The sequence below is a fragment of the Zootoca vivipara genome, chromosome 2 (genome assembly GCF_963506605.1).
Source record: "Zootoca vivipara chromosome 2, rZooViv1.1, whole genome shotgun sequence".
Classification (NCBI taxonomy): Eukaryota; Metazoa; Chordata; class Lepidosauria; order Squamata; family Lacertidae; genus Zootoca; species Zootoca vivipara.
The window spans coordinates 118758693-118779304 of NC_083277.1; the positions used below are offsets into that span (position 1 = coordinate 118758693).

A 20612-nucleotide genomic window follows, 5' to 3' on the forward strand; every position below is an offset into this window, starting at 1 on the left:
AGTTACTGCCAACTGCAACTGAACACTGAAGGCCAGGTTCTTGCAACCTTACTAATGTATGCTTGCAGCTAACCATGGGGAGAAACCAGACCAGCCTGCCCCAGCCCTGTGCCCCCCACCTGGCTGTAGGGCATCAGGCTGAGGATGACAGAACTAAAGAACTGGAAGCCTCTCCCCCCCCCTGCACACCTTCCCCCCCCCAGGCTGCCCCTTGTGTCATATCTGAGATTCTAAGCTCTTCAAAGGCAGGGATCTCAGCTCTATTTGAAGTTGTTCTGCTCCAATAAGAAAAAGGAATTTGTGTGAATTTACTGATGCCACGAGTTCCCTGCAGCCAAATCCACTGACAGCTTCAGACAGGTAACCAAGACCATGTGTGTACTAGACCAGTTCTTACCAGGGGGGCAAAAACACACACTTCCTTGGCTCAGGAGCCCACCAGCCACAGGGGTTTCTCTCTCCCTCTCCCTCCCTCCCTGTCTCACACCCACCCTGGCTTCCCTCTGCAAGAAATACAGCCAGACACCTTGTACTGTTCCCCCCCCCTTTATTTATAACAAAAGTGGCATGTGGACAGCCTTCTCCCAGGCAAGCCGTTTGTGCACTGACTCCCCAATATCGCGCGCACACACACACAGAGGGGAGAACAAAACACACGCTGGTAAAAGTTATTTTCAAGGGCTGAAGCAGGGGAACAGAAAGCAGCCTATACATTGTACTGCAAAAGCAGAGCAACATCTCAAGGTCCCATTCCCTACTGAGCTGAGGGCCAAAGTTTCCAGGGAGAGCAAAGGATAGAAGGTAGGGATGGCCAACTTCAAGCCCTCCAGATGCTGTTGGACTCCAGTTCCCATCATGCCTGGCCAGTGCCCATGCTGGCTGCAGCTGATGTGAGCTGGAGTCCAGCATCTGGAGAACGCCCTGTTGCCTGCCTACACCTGTATGCACTACAGATGGACCACTGACTTCCCCTGCTGGAGTAGCAGATTGTTTTTCACCATAGTGGCCAAGTCCTCTTTAGCTAGTCACCCGCGCTCTCGTCTTCCCTGCTTGCCCCTCATCCCATTAAATGGGCCATGAGGCAACAGGAACTGCGCTTTGGCCTCTCCTGCTTTGCAAATAGATAACAATAGGCAGTCCTTCCCACATGAAAGCCACAAAGTTTCTTCTGTGCTTCTCAAAGTTTCTTGTTTTCAGGAACAATCAGTGGACATCACCACGTGCTCTACATGGGGCTGCCATTGGAGATGGTTCAGCAACGTAAAGCTGGCAAAGAATGCCACTCACCAGCTCCTGGTTGTGGGCAGGAAGTTGGACCATCACACTTCTACTTGCTAGCTGCACCGCTTGCTTCTAGGCCCAATTCAAATTGATGGGGATGAGTTCTAAGGTCCTAAATGGTTTGGGTCTGTGTTGTTGTTTAGTCATGTCCGACTCTTCGTGACCCCATGGAGAGTCGAACACGACTAAACGACTAAACAACAACACAGACCCAAACCATTTAGGACTTTAGAACTCATCCCCATCAATTTGAATTGATGGTTTGGGTCTGAGTTACCTTTAAAAATAGCTGTGCCTGCATTAACCTGCCAATCTCTTAAGATCTACTTCTGAGGCTGTTGAGACACCCATTTCCAAAACAATGAAGCTATTACAAAGTGCAGGAGGGCGCATGAAGAATCCAGAATTCACTGAAAGGTGGGAAGAGTTGCTGCATCTGTCTTCCTTGGGTCTCCAGGCATGTCTCATGGGAATTGCTTAGCATTCTTTCATAGGCCCAGATTTAGAGCTGCGATAACCTCACATTCAGTGGGTGAACAACTCTTGCATCTCCAAAGGGGACACACGGTTCTCATCAAGTTGCTTCCAGGCAAACTGAGAAACGAGGGCCAGCCACCACTTAGATACCTGGGGACCACCAAGTGTGCAGGGTCCACACACTCAGGGTATAAGGATGTAAAAAGTTTATAAAGAGTGGATCCATCCCTTAGCCACATTGTCAAGTTCAAGGTTATGTTAAGAAATCTGGGCAGTGCGCCCATCAGCCCAAGTTTGGATGAGACCCAGGTTACCAGATACAAGCCGAGGGTTACAGCTCTCTGTTTGAGAAGAGATGGGAAGCACTCAGCAAGCCCTCTGTGCCCAACAGAGAGATCAGCAATGCAAAGGGAAAAGGTGTGAGCCGGTGGGTGGAGAAGAGAAATGGCGCCACAGAATCCAGTAGTAGCAAACAGCTCTAGGTTAAGAGTGCAGTGGCAAACCCTCACAAGTGTTCAGATGCAAAGATTCAGATCCAAGTGACGCAGAGAGATTCCGAGAACCCATTCCTTCTTACAAGATCACACCCATTGCATAGAGCCAGCTCTGCTCCCGGCCAGGCTTGATCTTAAAAGGTTAAGTGTTACAATGATAAAATGCAGATGTGATGCTATTTAATGCCACCAGTGGCTATCTTGGAATTCCTTAGCTGAAGTCCATTTTCAATTGATGGAGGGGAAGGTTTCAATGGCCCCCCAGTCACCGCTAGACTCCAACTCCCATCATTCCTGACCCCATGCTGGCTGGGGCCGATGGGAGCTGGAGTCCAAGAGCTTTTTGGGGCGAAGGGGCACAGGGGTACCCCAGCCACCCCCAATCCTCAGGCATGAAACCTCTTCTTCCACTGACCCATCCACTCACCCCCACGTGCAGGAACCCAGTGGCTAATTACATATTTTGGTTCAAACACGTGTGAGACAGATGGCACACTCAGAGCTGACTGGAGCATTAGTGTCTAAATAAATGCTCTGTTTCTGCTTTATAATGCAACAGTTTTAGACAGTGGATACAAGGAAGACATTAGCAGCTGACCCTTAAAGCTGTGGGATTTGAAGGGTGTTTTATGTCCCTTCCGAATTCCATAGGGCTAACCCTCAACAGCAGGGACAGTGTCAGCACAGGCACATAGCTTCACCTGAACCAGGTATGGGGAATTGTTGCTGGACTACAACTCCCATTAGCAGGAAAGACAGTCATGGCAACATACGTAAATAGAAGCCAAATGTAACAGAAACAAATATACCGTGAAATTCCCTGAAACGAGCGGCAATCGGATAAAATAAAAATATTTAAGGAGCTAAGGATATCAGAAAACTAATAAGGCTTTGATTATTTTCTTTAGTTATTTCTATATCAGTCGTTACTATTAGTTTTCTGATATCCTTAGCTCCTTAAATATTTTTATTTTATCCAATTACCTCTCGTTTCAGGGAATTTCACGGTCTATTTGTTTCTGTTACTTTTGGCTTCTGGACTACAACTCCCAGCATCCCTGCCCATTGGCCATGCTGGCTGAGGCAGTTGGGAGTTGGAGCTGAAGCACCCATCCCTATTTCCCATCCCTGGTCTAAATCTCACTCTGAGACATCAAACCCAACAATTTAAAAGGAGCCAGGAGAAGAACTGGGGTAGGGGGACTATTTTGGGCACAAAACTCCCCACGTTCTGTCTGCCTCCAAAGCCATGAGCAATGGCAAGACGACAATGGGGTCAGGGCTTCTGTTCAAAATAGTTTTCATTTAAAATGGATTTGTGCCTTGCGCTTATGAAAATACATCTCTCTGTGAAAGGAGTCCAAGCCGGCCCTTGCTTTCTTCACCTCCTTGGGCCTTCATCACACACCCAGCAGGCGGCAACAAGACAATGGCTACGGGTGGCGATGGTGGCTCTGCCAATATCTTCAGCCTTCATGTTGTTCCCCACCACTCCAAAGTACAAGAGGGAAATGTATTGGGCCCAGGAGGACTGGGACCAGAACCTTGGGTGTTGCTGTGGACCTTGAACCATCCCTCCAAGCTGAGACGAAAAGCTGGTGAAAGTTAAAAACACACACATACGCACGAGACTGATGGAGCAAGCCAGAGCGACAGGCTAAACGGAATAAGGGAGAGTGCCTACGGAAGCCAGCAGAGGGAGGGAAAGCAGAGGTGGACGCAGGCTCCTGCTCTTGGCCTCCTAGGGGTCGTTCCTCCTTGCCAGCACCTTCCTCCAAGGGTCTGTCCAGAGGGGGCAACCTCCCATCCTTCCATGTGCCTCCTCTCCTTGCTGGAGTTTAAAAGTCCAGGTCTTTATTAGAAGTCACTGAGAATGCTGATGTCTGCAAACTCATTCCTGTACCGGTGAGAGTACAAGCTGAGGAGGAAGGCCCACTTCCAGGAGATGAAGCTCCAGACACAGGACAGGTAGTAGCTCTTTGGGTCTTTCAGGGCTAAACAGAAGAACAAGCACCATAAATAATGTTAAACAAAAGAGAGATAGAGAGAGAGAGAACTACCCCCCCCCCCCGGCTCATTACTGAAGACTCCCCTGGACGAGTTGCCACAACCAAAGGAAGCCAGTGGAATAAATGCCTCCAGGCAGGATGGACTTCAGCAGGGGTGGGGAAGTTGCAGTAGCAGGAGGGTGCGCAGGATCCCTTTCCCTGCATTTTGGAAGGCCAGCACCTAAAACTTCAGAAGCAAAAGCAAAGCTCCCCTTGGCTCCAAGTTGAAGCTAAAGTGGATCAAAGCGAAGTGCCTCCCCCCTTCAAGGCAGGTTCCCTAACAAATTCCCCTCCCCAGCACATATGGAAACACCAAGTAATGTGAATGGGAATATATGACCTTTCCTTATGCTCAGTTGGACTACTGCTAGTCCACCTCTCCCAGTATTGTCTATTCCTAACAGTAGCATCCCTGTAAACCAGGCTGGCCCAATGAACAGCCCAAGGGCCACATGTAGCCTTCAACGCATTTTCTGGCGGCCCTCGGCATGCCGCCTTCCAAAAGGTGGGCAAGTGCGGCGCTGGGCTTTGGGAAGGAGGCACAAGGCTTTGACAGAGTCCTCCCTCCACCTTCCCAAAGCCCAGTTAGTGCTTTCCCAGCTTTGGAAATGAGGAGGGAGGGCTCTAGGACCCTGCCAGAGCCTCGTGCCTCCTTTCCCAAAGCCCAGAGCCTCATTTATCCACCTCTGGGAAGGTAGCATGGGGGTGCATGTCAAATTTTGGCCTTGCTCTCCCCACCTACACAACCAGGCAGTGTGTGGCCTGTGGATTCTGGGTCAAAATACTCTTGCAGCCCGCTTGATATGAAAAGTTGGGCCATCCTTCTGTAAATTCTTAGCCACAGAGACATTTTGGAGCTCTGCTCCCTAAGATTCTTCTGGCAGGAGATACTCAGCACAGAACCTGAGACATTCTGCATACAAAGCAGTCGCTGTGGCTCCTCCCTCTCGCTTTTGCACATGCCAGTCTACTGACCCATCAAGCTCAGTGCAGCTTGCTCTTTCCAACAGTGAGTCTCCAATGCCTCAGGCAAAAGGTCCATTCCACACACACACACACCCCACTGCTCCTGGGTGATCCTTTTAACTGGAGATGCCAGGGACTGACCCAAGGACTTTCTGTGAGCAAAGCAAGTGTTTTCGGGGAGCAAAATTTTGATCTTGCTTGTTTTGTTTTGGGGGCCACACAGAACCTACTCAGCTCTTGCTGAAGCCGAACCCCCCAACTTACACTGATGCTGTGAGATGGCCAAGGCCAGGAATGTGCAGAAGCCCACCAGAGAGATGATACCAAAGAGAATGCCGACAAAGAGGAAGAACCTCAAGCCTTTCAGCCACGTCCTCCAGTAATCCTGCACGTACATCACATGTGTGATCAGGGTCCAGAGCGCCAGCACCCCTGGGGGAACAGAAGAAGGAGAAGAATCAAGAGCAATGGCAACACAAACTGCAGGGCAGATCATCAATCTCCACACAGGACTTCGGCCAGGAGTGGGGAAGCCGTGGCTGCTGCTGGACTTCAAATACCATCAGCCCTTGCCCATTGGCTGAGCTGAGGGTGATGGGAGTTGGAGTCAAGAAACATCTGGAGGGCACTACACTGCCATTAAACAGAACAGAAAAGTCTGAGCAGGAATATATATATATATTTAAAAAACTCACCAAACACCTATTGCGGTTCTCTTCCACAATAGGAAGAAAGAAAGAAAGAAAGAAAGAAAGAAAGAAAGAAAGAAAGAAAGAAAGAAAGAAAGAAAGAAAGAAAGAAGGAAGGAAGGAAGGAAGGAAGGAAGGAAAGGAAGGAAGGAAGGAAGGAAGGAAGGAAGGAAGGAAGGAAGGAAGGAAGGAAGGAAGGAAGGAAGGAAGGAAGGAAGGAAGGAAGGAAGGAGAAGGAGAAGGAGAAGGAGAAGGAGAAGAAGAAGAAGAAGAAGAAGAAGAAGAAGAAGAAGAAGAAGAAGAAGAAGAAGAAGAAGAATTGTATTATTTCCCTAGCCACTCTGGGCAGCTTACAGCATAAATAAAAACATAGTAAAACATGAAACATTTAAAAACTTCCCGATGGAGGGCTGCCTTCAGATGTCTTCTAAAATCTGTATAATTCTTCATCTCCTTGACATCTGACGGTAGGGCCTCCCACAGGGTGGGCGCCGCTACTGAGAAGGCCCTCTGCCTGGTTCCCTGTAGCTTTGCTTCTCACAGTGAGGGAACGAGCAGAAGACCTTTGGAGGAGGACCTCAGTGTCCAGGCTAAACAATGGGGATGGAGATGCTCCTTCAGGTATACTGAGCTGAGACTGTTTAGGGCTTTAAAAATCAGCACCAACACTGAATTGTGCTCGGAAACATAATGGGAGCCAGTGAAGATCCTTTAGGACCAATGTTATTTGGTGCTGGCAGCCACTCCTAGTCACCAGTCTAGCTGCCACATTCTGGATTAGTGCACACCTTTAGATATCACCACTTCAAATAAAATCAGGGAGAGGACACAGTGGAAGGAATGCCCTCCTGTGGTGAAAAACAGTGCTACAGGCAGCACAGTGCAAGATCTGCAGCTATCTCAGGGATGTACTGAGGGATCAAACACAGGTTTGAAGACACACCTATGTAAAAGTGCCTGAGCTTTGAGAAGCAGCATGGAGGTGATCACTGTTCCTAGAACCAATTGTTTTTATCCTTCCAAGAGGGGAAACTGAGGGGGGGCAGTCCACTTTTACCAGTTCAGCCAGCCAAAAGAGGTTACGCTGTCTGAAGGGCTTGTATTATGTTCACTGAAGTGATCTTGGCATTGCATCCTTCGTGTTCAGACCAGGTGTGTTCAGAGATAAAAGGAACAATTGGCAAGTTTGGCCTTGGAGTTCAAAATGAAGCAGGGCAAAGGCTAATAGAGTTCTGTCAAGAGAACAAGCTGGTCATCACAAACACTCTTTTCCAACAACACAAGAGACAACTCTACACATGGATATCACCAAATGGGCAGCATCGAAATCAGATTGATAATATTCTCTGCAGCCAAAGATGGAGAAGCTCTATACAGTGGTACCTCGGTTTACAAACACAATTGGTTCCGGAAGTCTGTACTTAACCTGAAGCGTACTTAATCTGAAGCGAACTTTCCCATTGAAAGTAATGGAAAGTGGATTAATCTGTTCCAGATGGGTCCGTGGAGTACTCAACCTGAAGCGTACTTAACCCGAAGTATGAGTGTAATTGGCTCTGGAAGTCCGTACTTAACCTGAAGCGTACTTAACCTGAAGCGAACTTTCCCATTGAAAGTAATGGAAAGTGGATTAATCCATTCCAGACAGGTCCGCGGAGTACTTAAACTGAAAATACTCAAACCGAGGCATACTTAAACTGAGGTATGACTGTACCGTCAGCAAAAACAAGACCTGGAGCCGACTGTGGCTCAGATCACCAGCTTCTTATAGCAAAATTCCAGCTTAAACTGAAGAAAGTAGGAAAAACCACTGGGCCAGTAAGATACAATCTAAATCAAATCCCTTATGAATACACAGTGGAAGTGAGGAACAGGTTTAAGGATTTAGATTTGGTGGACAGAGTGCCTGAAGAATATGGATGGAGGCTCGTAACATTATACAGGAGGCAAGAACGAAAACCATCCCAATGAAAAGGAAATGCAAGAAAGCAAAGTGGCTGTCCAATGAGGCCTTACAAATAGCGGGGAAGAGAAGGCAAGCAAAATGTGAGGGAGATAATGAAAGATACAGGAAATTGAATGCAGAGCAGACTTCCAAAAAATAGCAAGGAGAGACAAGAGGCCCTTCTTAAAGGAGCAATGCAAATAAATAGAGGAAAACAACAGAATGGGAAAAACCAGAGATCTGTTCGAGAAAATTGGAGACATGAAAGGATCATTTCGTACAAAGATTACCATAATAAAGGACAAAAGTGGAAAGGACCTAACAGAAGCAGAAGACATCAAGAAGAGGTGGCAAGAATACACAGAGGAATTATACCAGAAAGATATGGAGGTCTCGTACACCCCAGGTAGTGTGGTTGCTGACCTTGAGCCAGGCATCCTGGAGAGTGAAGTCAAATGGGCCTTAGAAAGCACTACTAATAACAAGGCGGGGAAGTGATGATATTCCAGCTGAACTATTTAAAATTTTAAAAGATGATGCTGTTAAGGTGCTACACTCTATATGCCAGCAAGTTTGGAAAACTCAGCAGTGGCCAGAGGATTGGAGAAGATCAGTCTACATCCCAATCCCAAAGAAGGGCAGTGCCAAAGAATGCTCCAACTACTGCACAATTGCGTTCATTTTACATGCTAGCAAGGTTATGCTTAAAATTCTACAAGGCAGGCTTAAGCAGTATGTGGACCGAGAACTCCCAGAAGTGCAAGCTGGATTTCGAAGGGGCAGAGGAACCAGAGACCAAATTGCAAACATGCGCTGGATTATGGAGAAAGCTAGAGAGTTCCAGAAAAACATCTACTTCTGCTTCATTGACTATGCAAAAGCATTTGACTTAAAGAAATGGGAGTGCCTGATCACCTCATCTGTCTCCTGAGAAATCTTTATGTGGGACAGGAAGCTACAGTTAGAACTGGACATGGAATAACTGATTGGTTCAAAATTGGGAAAGGAGTACGACAAGGCTGTATATTGTCTCCCTGCTTGTTTAACTTGTATGCAGAATTCATCATGCGAAAGGCTGGAGTGGATGAATCCCAAATTGGAAATAAGATTGCCAGAATAAATATCAACAACCTCAGATATGCTGATGACACAACCTTGATGGCAGAAAGTGAGGAGGAATTAAATAACCTTTTAATGAGGGTGAAAGAGGAGAGCGCAAAATATGGTCTGAAGCTCAACATCAAAAAGCTAAGATCATGGCCACTGGTCCCATCACCTCCTGGCAAATAGAAGGGGAAGAAATGGAGGCAGTGAGAGATTTTACTTTTTGGGCTCCATGATCACTGCAGATGGTGACAGCAGTCACGAAATTAAAAGACGCCTGCTTCTTGGGAGAAAAGCAATGACAAACCTAGACAGCATCGTAAAAAGCAGAGACATCACCTTGCCAACAAAGGTCCGTATAGTTAAAGCTATGGTTCTCCCAGTAGTGATGTATGGAAGTGAGAGCTGAACCATAAAGAAGGCTGATCATCGAAGAATTGAGGCTTTTGAATTATGGTGCTGGAGGAGACTCTTGAGAGTCCCATGAACTGCAAGAAGATCAAACCTATCCATTCTTAAGGAAATCAGCCCTGAGTGCTCACTGGAAGGACAGATCGTGAAGCTGGGGCTCCAATACTTTGGCCACCTCGTGAGAAGAGAAGACTCCCTGGAAAAGACCCTGATGTTGGGAAAGATTGAGGGCACAAGGAGAAAGGGGCGACAGAGGACGAGATGGCTGGACAGTGTTCTTGAAGCTACCAACATGAGTTTGACCAAACTGCGGGAGACAGGACTGCCTGGCGTGCTCTGGTCCATGGGGTCACAAAGAGTCGGACACAACTAAACAACAACAACAACAACAAGCCCTATAAGGGTTCTGGATAGCATCGTCTGTATAAAGCAGAGCCGTGATGTGCCGGTTTGCTACGTTTGGAGGGTGGAAGTCGAGGTTATGGACAGTGGTTACCAGGTTGTTTAAATAAAAATAAAATAATAAAGGGGCCAAAAGGCATCCTTGCCTAACACCCTTAAATGTTTTATGGGATCTGTTAAGTGCCCTAGCCGGCTGCACCTGACTCTGGGGGCCGTGTTTGAATATACTACCTGAATTAAATATAGTAGCCTTCTATCGATGGTAGTGGCCCAAAGCTTGTCCCAGAGTCTGGTTCTGAGGACTGAGTCAAAGGCTGCTTTTAGATCAACAAAGGCTGCATATAGTGAGACCTGCCCTCCTTAGTTATATTTTTCTATAAGGTGTTGTAGCGTTAGGCAGGGCTCTAACGTGGACCTGCCGGGTCTAAATCCCACTTGTTCTGCCGCCATAATGTCTTTATCCTCTAGCCACTCTGTGAATTTTTCCAGCAGGTGCTTTGTGTAAAGTTTGCTAATTACACTTAATAAGCTGATAGGCCTGTAGTTTGATGGATCCCCTCTGTTGCCTTTTTTTAATGGAATGGAACAACTAAGGTTGTGCCCCAGTCCCTTGGGATGTGGCTGGTATTGTCTATATGAGTGAAAAGAGTGGCTAGAAAGGGGGCCCCCAGTCCGCCTGTGATTTTAGCATTTCTGGAGGGATGCCATCAGGTCCAGGAGCTTTAGCCATTTTCAGTTGGTTTATATGCGATTTCACTTCTGTTTCTGAGACTGCCGGCCATTTAGCCAGCTGCTCCATCCCTCCAGGTAATGTTGGACTGGCCAAAACATGAAGGCAGCTGTAGTCCAGCAACAGAGACAGGGATCCCCCAGCCCTGGCATAATTGTTACACCCACCCCAAGCAGGAAGTCTAGTGTGGAATGCTCCCCTGCTGGACTCCAAATCCCATCAGTCCTGCCCAGTGGCTGTGCTGGCTGGGGATGATGGCAATTGTAGTCCAAAGGAACTGGAGAGCAGAAGATTGGCAAGGGCTGTTCTGGAAGAACCATGGATGTGCAATAGGCAGGATTCCTGCAAGTTTTAAGGGATGGGGAAACAGGAAGTTCAGCAGTGCTTTGCTAGCTCTGAAGAAGGGGAACTTCCCAGATTGCAGATGCCGATTTCCACAGAGAGGCTACAGAAACACAGGCTTCTGGTCTACATTTAAAATAATAATGTTTTTTTTTAAAAAAGCAGGGTCATTCCAGAGGCTGCTTCTCTCAGCAGGAAGTGTGTGTGGTCAGAGGTTCCCCCTCACATGTCAGAAACTGATTCAGCACCCAAGGCTGCCTCCTCTTGTTAGGGGACACCTGACGCTGCACTTCCAAAAAACCATGACTTTGCAAAGGGATCTTTGGAAGGGAAGTCTTCAGAGTGACTTGGCAGAAAATGCTGGGCAAAATGAGAACTCTGCACAGCAGCCTCCAAAACTGAATTAACCCTGACAAACTAGGCACGTGGTTGAAGGCACTGCTAGTAACAGCATTAAAGACCTTTCCAATTATCCAACACTCAGATAAACAGGGTTTAGATTGGGGTTTAGGGTCTTTGTTACCTAAGCTGTCCTATCACCCCACTAGGGCAGAGTGGTGGCAACCCTTCCCCTGCAAAATATCTGGGGTGTACAAATGCCTCCTCTGTGGCTTCCTGCTACCTGACCCCTGGGGGACAACAAGCAATTGTGAGAAGGCTGTTCAGCTGAGCATGATCTACTACTTGGTCCAGACCCAGGACAAACAAACCCTTGGCAGGCTCAACTGGGCAGATGTTCTGAACCTTTTTTTTCCCTTTTCGGCATGCTGGAATGAGATAAGTGACATCAGCAACTGCCTGGCTGGAAAGAAGGAGGAAGACATTCAAGGGAGGAACCATTCTGCAACCCAGCGCTGCCCCCTATCCCTAAAGACAGTGATCCTTTTGACCCACACCCACGCAGCCTTGCACCCGGATTCATTTCTTGGTAAAGTCTTGGCCTGCATTCCTGAAACAGAACGGAACAAGAAACGTTTGAGATCATTGCTCAAGACAGAAGCAGCCTTGCCTCGTTCACATTTTCATGCACCCTGCCAAAAAAAACCTTCAAGATCATGACTCCTGGTAAATCTTTGCCCCCTCTAGAAGCTCCAGCTGTCAGAGACACCACCAATTTGAGCATCAACACTCCAGCAATAGCCTAATTTGAGCCCCGGGACTCCTGCAATGCCCCCAAATCTCACCATGTGTTCCTTACGGCAAATGCGGCTGTTAGAAATCATCCAAGCAGCCAGCTGGATTAACAGCTTTGACTGCTTGAAGGCACCCTTTGGCACAGCAGCGGCTAAGAAGTTAGCAGGAAGGCAAAACTGAAAGGAGATTTCACACAGAACCTTAACCAATGTGGCATCAGGTTTGACGTGTAAGTCCTGAGAGTGATGAGATGCACACAGCCTAATGGTGAAGTACCATCAGGGAAGCCTCTTCTCCCACACAGGGAGCATTTCTTTGTAGAGAATTTAACATACGAGCATATAAAGGAACCTTCTACTGGAGACAGTACTGTCTACTTCAGGTGTGGGCAAATTGTGACCCTTCACCCCTATACTGCAACACCCGCTGCCCTGAACATTGGCCACGCTACCTGGGGGTTGTTGGCAATTGGAGTCCAACTGCATCTACAGGTTCCCCATTCAGTCTACGTTGACTGCTAACAACTCTGCAAGGCCGCATTCCAGGTATTCCACAATGCCAAACTTTTCTACAGTTGCACATGCTTGTTATACATTGAGGTGCCAAGTAGACAGTATTTTCTGGTTTTACAGAATGCTTCCATCCACCTAACCAGGTGCTGTTGGGCTCCAGATCTCCTCTATCCCAGCCAGCCTGGGCTAGTTGCCATCTCTTAGCCTAACCTACCTCACAGAGTTGTTGTAAGGATGAAGTAGAGAGGAGGAACCATGTACACCTTGAGCTCCTTGGAAGACAAAGGTGGTACATAAATGTAATAATTAATAAAAAACATTTGGAGGGCCACAGGATGCCCATCCCTGACCCAATCCCTTGAATAACAGGAACCATCTTGCTACAAAACTAGCAGTGCTCAGGGTACGGGTCAGCTTGAAAGGAGTGTGCTCTGTACACGATGCAATCCCCCACTTTTGCACAGCACACGCCATTGTTTGCATCTCCCGTCTTTCACATCCACATTGAACTTTTTATCCACTTGTCTGGCAACGATCTTAATCCAAAGCCTTGCTTTATCCAATCGACTGAACTACATGCCTGACTTAAATATAGCAAAGAAGCTTCTTAAGAATGAATGCCATCATCCTGCAGGTTCATTCCAAGAATTAGGAGAGCGGCTTCCGCATTCCAGAGCTCCACTCCCCAGTTCAGTGGGGCACTTCCTTGAGATCTGTGGGGAGCTCCCATTGCATAAAGCAGGCAGGAGGAAACTGTGGCCTTTCCAGAGGAGAGTGGACTCCTAATCCCTAGCCATTATGGAGCTATTCACACCACATACCGTAGTTCTCAAAGCAGTGTACAATAATTTAAAAAAACCACATACAATATACAACATTTAAGACCTCAAGAATATAAAACCTCACAAACTTCACAAAATAAAACAAAATGTAAAGCATTTGAGGTGCATTCAGGGCACAAAGACCTCATGAAATAAGAGTTTTGATCAGAGTCTGAAACTGGGTGGGGGCAGCACCTAGTTAGGTAGGATAATGTAAGTTGGCACACTTTGATAATACATGAGGCCAAGAGGAGCCACCTTGGTTCTCATAGGGCTGTATTGCACTGCTTCAGGCTGCAGGAAAGGGCTCTGGTGCTCCTTTACAAAATACACTCCTACCCAAAAGTCGTTTTCTATGTGGAAGGAATTTGCTTTGTATGGATCAGCATTCAGTCATGTGAGCTGCCATCAGCTATCTGAAGGAGCACAGCTCATGGATTTCTCCCTTCAGCTACTTATTTGATTTCAAAGCAACTAAATTGCTTAATATTCTAAAATTGCTGAACAGTAGGAAAAACAAAGTGCAACCGTTTCATTAAAACAAGATTCAACATATCTGTAAACTACTGCAAAAGCTGAGCTGTAGAGAACACATATGAAAATAAGAAGAGCCTGCTGGATCAGGCCAATCCTGTTCTCACTGTTGCCAAGCTGTAGGAAACCAGCAAGCAGGATCTGAGCGCAAGAGCCCTCTTCCCTCCTGTGGTTTCCAGCAGCTGGGATTCAGAAGCCTTGCTGCCTCCAACTGTGGAGGCAGAGAGCAAAGAGGTTTATTACAGCACAACCTTATTATGAGGCATCCTGTCTTTGCTGGCTCTGGGAATGGATAATATTGAGAAAGGCAGATATAATAGATTTGGAAGGACATGACAACAGATTTGGATGGCATGCATACTTATGGTATGAGGAAGCTATCTAATATCTGAATCATCTAATAAGAAAATCAATCTTTCTGGTATGGGAAAAAGAGCAAAACACACTTTGGTGGCTTTCCCCTTTAGAAGTATTATCTTTGAAAAAAGTGAATATGAGAATTAATTGGCCGACATGTAGAGAGCTAGTGAAACTAAAAGATTATGATGAGAAAAGGGATTTAATAATGGACTGGTTACAGTTCCACCAATTAAATGATATATTTAAGATTGATAAAAAGAAAGGTTTTAGTTGTGAATTATCAAGATTTCAAAAAGATTTGTTAGAAAAATAATGTTAAATCATTATCTAAAATGTATAGCTTGCTTTTAGAATGGCACACAAAAGATGAACAGGTCAAGTCAGCAAAGGATTTGGGACATAATATTCAGATGGCAGATTGGGAAAGGTTATGGAAATCAGATTTGAAATTTATAGCATGTTGTACACTGAAAGAAAATTATATGAAAATGATGTACCAGTGGTATTTGACTCCTACTAATTTAGCAAAAATGTATAGGACAAGTTCAAATATCTGCTGGAAATGTAAAGAAAAAGAAGGTACCTTTTATCATATGTGGTGGACTTGTAAGGCAATAAAAGCTTTCTGGGAGATGATATATAATGAAATGAAAAAAATTGCTTAAAATAACTTTTGTTAAGAAACCAGAAGCTTTTTCATTAGGAATTACAGGTACTGACATGCCAAAGGAGCCGAAAAGACTCTTTATATATGGAACAATGGCCACCCAGATGTTATTATCCCAGAACTGGAAAGAAGACAAAGTCCCAACAGAGAAGAATGGCAAACCAAGCTGATGGACTATGCTGAGATGACAAAGCTGACTGGAAAACTCAGAAATCAGGAGGATAAAAACTTTATAAAAGAATGGGGGGAAAATATAAGTTATTTAGGAGACCACTGTAAGCAGATGGAAACAAGAGCAAGATTCGATTCACTTGTAGTGTAAAAATTATTATGGACAATATGGTTTGATATGGATGAATATGCAGTTGTAGATGTTTAAAATGAGACCCCATGGAGGGGATGGGGGGAAGTCTTGATATTTTGAGAATCTCTTTATATATATATGTTTTTCCTAGTTTGTGTTCATTTATAGTTTGTATTTGTAAAACCAATAAAAATGATTTCATTAAAAAAAATGTTTTAACTGGCATGCGTCTGCACTCCCAAAAAAACCCAAGCTCTGATACAGGGTATAAGATTCCCCATCTGGGCATAGCTCCCAGCTAAGACACTCCACAGCCCAGAGGTTCAGCAGGAAGCTTTCACTTACAACTCACAGCACCTTAAGGCGGAAGACTACAACCTAGCAAAATTTACTTCCAACTGTCAGCATGCTAGACATGGCAGATAAGGGAAAGCTCATTAATGGGTGGGTTCTCCTGCATTCTCTATGGATTTTGCACAAAGTCACATTCATGTCATACATTTAAAGCACCGTGATACCACCTTCCCCTCCCAAAAGAGTCTGGGAGCTGTGGTTTTTAAAGGGTGCTGAGAGGAGTTAGGAGAGCCTAGCTGCAATGGTGCAATAAAGTCAAAGTCCATAGAGGCTTCCTAACTCACATTTTGATTAAACCAATATTTGGAGTTTGGGAGAGGTATAAGAACTTGTTAGAGAAAAGAACACCCTTATGGATATCACCCACAGAAGCTCTAACAGTAAGGAAAGTAAATATGGATAATGAGTTAACGTACGAAGAGATAATAGCAAAAACAGATAAAGCTTGGGAGATCAAGCCATATGAAGAGCTGTATAAAAAGATGACAAGTTGGTTACAATATTACCAAATTAGAGACCTATTTAAGGCGGATAAAAAAGAAAGTGGTTTTGAGGGGGAGAAATCCAGATTTCAGACTGAAATAATAGAGGGAGATAATAGATTGCTATTCAAAATGTATGAGCTTATACTGGAGTGGAATACTAAAGACGAGGAAACGAATGAGGTTATGATCAAGTGGGCTATGGACTTTGGACATAACATTGAAATAGACTTGTGGACGAAATTATGGAACCAATATGTTAAGTTTACTGCGTGCACAGTATTAAAGGAGAACATAATGAAAATGATGTAACGGTGGCACTTGACCAAAATTTATAAGAAAAAAGACAAAAGATGCTGGAAATGTATGGTGGAAGAAGGGGATACCTACCATATGTGGTGGCAGTGTAAAATAGTAAAACCATTCTGGGAACAAATATACAACGAATTAAAAAGGTTGCTAAAAAATACGTTCCCTAAAAAACCAGTTATTTTTACTGGGTTTGATGGGGAATGAAATTAAAAAGGAGGATCACAGAATATTTATGTACGCAACCACAGCGGCCAGAATACTGCTGGCACAGAAATGGAAAACACCAGACATTCCAACTGTGAACGAGTGGAGGGTAAAAATGGTAGAGTATATAGAACTGGCCATGATGACTGGAAGAGTGAGAGAACAAAAAGACCAGAAATCTCAAAAAGAATGGAATAAATTTAGGGAATATCTGAAAGTATACTACAGTATAAGCCAACAGTAACACTAATTGGCTTGACATAATACCTACGATTGGTTAAATTAAAGGGGTACAACCGAGATAAAGACAAAAGAGAAAACTTATAGAAATAATGAAATGAGCAGAAAAGTGAGGAGATGAAAACAAAAAACCAGATGTGAAAGGAGGAGGAAGCTAAGTTCGGCAGAACTGATAAAATAAGAAGTGGAAAAAGAAGTTGATATTGAAGGGTGTGGGGTAGGGGAAGCGGTGGTAGCAGTTGTATTTTTACTATATCTTGATGTATTGTATATAACGATTAATTGTACATAATTGTATAAGAAATGTTTAACTGTTTATGTTTGGAAACTTAATAAAAATCATATGGGAGGAGAGCCCAGCTGCCCTCTCAGAACTACGATTTCCAGAGTGACTTACCAAACAAGTAATAATGATCAGGTACTGAAAAACATTTCTAGGCTCCTAAGGCGGCACCTGAGTCATCCCCATCCCTTCCAGGACTGGTTATTCTGGTTCCCATTTTACAGACAGGATAGCCAAGGCCAAGGGATTAGTGTCACCAATGTCACCCCACAAAGTCAGAGAAGCTGAGATTTGAACCTGTGCTCCTTCAAGTCCCAAATCTCTCTGGTTTAAACCGGTTCATCATCAATGCTTTCAGAACCATGTTCAGAAATTCACTGGGGATAAAAGAAAGAATATGATTCTCATGAAGGTGATAATGAGAGGGTGACAGTTGCCCTGACAACTACTACAGAAGTACAAAAAGAAAGTAGACCAAATCCCAGCGTGGTGTAGTGGTTAAGAGCGGTAGACTCATAATCTGGTGAACCGGGTTCGATTCCCCGCTCCTCCACATACAGCTGCTGGGTGACCTTGGGCTAGTCACACTTCTTTGAAGTCTCTCAGCCCCACTCACCTCACAGAGTGTTTGTTGTGGGGGAGGAAGGGAAAGGAGAATGTTAGCCACTTTGAGACTCCTTAGGGTAGTGATAAAGCAGGATATCAAATCCAAACTCCTCTTCTTCTTCTTCTTCTTCTTCATCACGCCATGCTGTACCCTGACATGACCTGACAATTATACGAGACACATGGTTTTCTCCATGCTGCCTGCTTACAAGAGACAATTGTGATGCTGGGCAAAGGGGAAGAATGTATTCAAAAAGGCATCAGGAAAATATATGCATTGCAAATCACAAACAGGCTGCATGCAACTGCATTTCTGCTACATGCAGGGAGAAGAAGTCATGCTTAGACTGGCCTTGAGTTCAACAGGTGCAAAGTGCTGAAATTCCTTTCTTTTAAGTCCTGTCTTAAAACTGCTACTTGGTTGTACAAAGCTGCTAACAATTTAATGCTGGTACCAAGCTATTTTTAAACATCAACATATCAATATTTTTGTAGAAGGTTGGATCCTAAATATTAGGTGCCCTGGTGGCTCCTTAGCCTAACAGCCAGTGAGATGCAGCAGTCTGAGTGTCAAACCAGGACCTGGCAGACTAGGGTTCAAATCCCCATTCTGCCCAAAGGGTGATCTTGTGCCAGCCAGCGTCTCCCAACCAGACCTACATCACAGGGTTGTTGCAAGGACAAAATGAGGAGAGGGAGACTCACACACAGCACCTATAGCTTCTTGGAGGAAAGACGCAATATAAATGCAGTAATAAACAAAATAATTGTCTCCCCCTTCCCCCACCACCAATTATTGTACTGCCTTTAGTCTGAAGTATATGTTAGAGTGCTGTTAATGGTTACAGGGATAGGCTAGGAGCTCTTTGGGCATCAATGGGCCAGTAGCTATCTCTTAGCCTACCTCACGGGGTTGCAAAAAATTAAAATCTCACTCTGACCTATTGGGGTGGTGGGTAAGGTGGATAAATCTAACTAAGGACTGCAATATCCCAAGAACCGCCTCTCTCGGTATGAATAGACCCTGCGATCAGCATCTGAGTCCCCTCTTCGAATAATAATAATAATAATAATAATTAAAAAAAAAACACCACAGATTAGCTACAACATGTCACATTTATATTCACAACAAGGGCAACTGGTAAGTATTACAACTAGAAAAAGCACTTCAAAGAATTCAAGTGGCCTTTAGCACCCAGGGAAAGAACTGTAGGGACGCTGGGTTGTTGTTTTTAAGGCTCTCAGGTTGGGGCAGGGAGGGGGAAATAAATCCAATGTGGATTGTCCCGCGAGGCCAGTTTGTAAACAACCCTCCTCTGGCTGCTCAGAAAGCTTAGGTGGCAGAGTCCCCCAGGCCACCTTCAAGCACAAAAGCGAACTCAAAGGCAGCGTGTTGAAAACACGCCGCGGACTAGGAACTTGCTCCAGCGTTCTTCTCCGCCAGGCTGCCTTGCGACGAATCCCCGGCGGGAAGGTGAAAGGGGGAGGAAGAGGAGAGAGATAGAGAGAGAGGGGCTCCCTGTCCTGACCGGACCCTTTCCGAGGCGTTCTTCTCCGTACCACCTCCTGCCTGCCCACGGGGACATCTCCGATCTCCTCCTACGGGCCAGGGGGGGGGCATCGCCTGCCTGCTTCCTTCGAGGGTGTGCGGGGAGAGAGATGATGGGAGGGGGGGGACACGGGTTCGCACGACCACCGGCGCCCGCGTGCAGAGCGCGTTCCCCGACCGTCCCGGGTCTTACCGGAGAGCCCTCCGGCGGCGGCGGTGTAAGTCTGCCGCAGGCTCGGCGCCAGGTTCCACACCAGGAAGACCGACAGCCCCGACACACTCCCGGCCGCCGAGTAGGCCAGGCGGATCCCCAGCTTCCGCGTCACCGCCATCACCGAGCCAGCTGCGCCCGCCGCGCCAGGGAAGGACCGAGAGTGGCGCGCTCCGCCGGCGCCCGTCCGAGGGAGGCCGCCTGCCTGCCTGCCTGCTGCGCTGCCTTCCCCGGCTCCGCCTGCCTCGCCTCCCCGAGCGGAAACGCCCCGTTCGGCAGCGGCTCCCAGCGGCCGGGGGGAAGCTCGGCTTCGCGGCGAAACGCGCGTCGAACTGCTGCACGTGTGCAGCGGTGCCCTGGGAGTCCGGGTCTTGGGGGGGGGGGGGCGGAGGCCCAGCGAAACGCAGCGGGGCTGGCTGGCAGGAAACACAACATTACTGTGTTGGAACCGACTCCCTTGAAAGGTGGTCTCTCCTTCCTTGGAGGTTTTTAAGCAGAGGCTGGATGCTTTAACTGAGATTCTTGCATTGCAGGGGGTTGGACTGGATGACCCTCGGGATCCCCTCCAACTCTAGAATTCTACGAAGTGACTGGCTCAAGGTGAACCAGTCCAGAGTGTGAATTGGAACCCAGATCTCTCCCCAATCCTATTATGAAATTCTTAACTGCCTAGCTAGGCTATGCTTAGCAATCGTAAGTGGTGGTGGTTGTTTTTTTAATTTCCGCCCTGTACTGTATCAAAAAAAAAAAAATTGCGGTCCAAAGACCCACCAAACAATTTCAAAACTAGATACAGTTTAACTGTACTGTATCTGTATCATTTTAACGGTATCTAGTTTTTTATTTAAAGTTGTTACTTTTAATCCCATCATTTCTGCTAAAGAATGGAACGTAGGCCAGTTTACATATAAAATTAAAACAAAAAACAAAATCAAGGGGTCACCTTCAAACGAACTACAAAATTAAAGACAAAAACCAACATCAGAGTTTGTTACAGGTAGGTAGCTGTGTTGATCTGGTGTAGTTGAAACAAAATTTAATTTTTTTTAAAAAAAAAAATTCTTCCGGAAACACTTTAGAGATCAGCTAAGTTTGTCATTGGTATGAGCTTTCGTGTGCATGCACACTTCTTCAGATACACTGAAACAGA

The 20612-nt window shown here is 45.9% G+C and overlaps 1 protein-coding gene across 1 annotated transcript; it reads right to left on the bottom strand.

Moving 5' to 3' along the window:
- Window positions 1–527: 527 nt before the first annotated feature.
- SLC48A1 (solute carrier family 48 member 1) lies at window positions 528–19707 on the bottom strand. The gene is made up of 3 exons (XM_035101425.2): window positions 19445–19707; window positions 5531–5698; window positions 528–4246 (listed from the first exon to the last, which is right to left on the bottom strand). Exons 1-3 carry the CDS (start codon window positions 19581–19583, stop codon window positions 4110–4112), a joined length of 444 nt encoding a protein of 147 aa, XP_034957316.1. The 5' UTR covers window positions 19584–19707; the 3' UTR covers window positions 528–4109.
- Window positions 19708–20612: the final 905 nt, after the last annotated feature.

Bases quoted from the DNA above. Each gene is read 5' to 3' on its own strand.
- SLC48A1 (XM_035101425.2), bottom strand. From the start codon at position 19,583: ATGGCGGTGACGCGGAAGCTGGGGATCCGCCTGGCCTACTCGGCGGCC. The intron at 5,699-19,444 runs GTAAGACCCGGG...CTGTTCCCCCAG, and splicing joins CGCCGCCGGAGGGCTCTCCG to GGGTGCTGGCGCTCTGGACC. The intron at 4,247-5,530 runs GTAAGTTGGGGG...TCTTCTGTTTAG, and splicing joins GGCCATCTCACAGCATCAGT to CCCTGAAAGACCCAAAGAGC.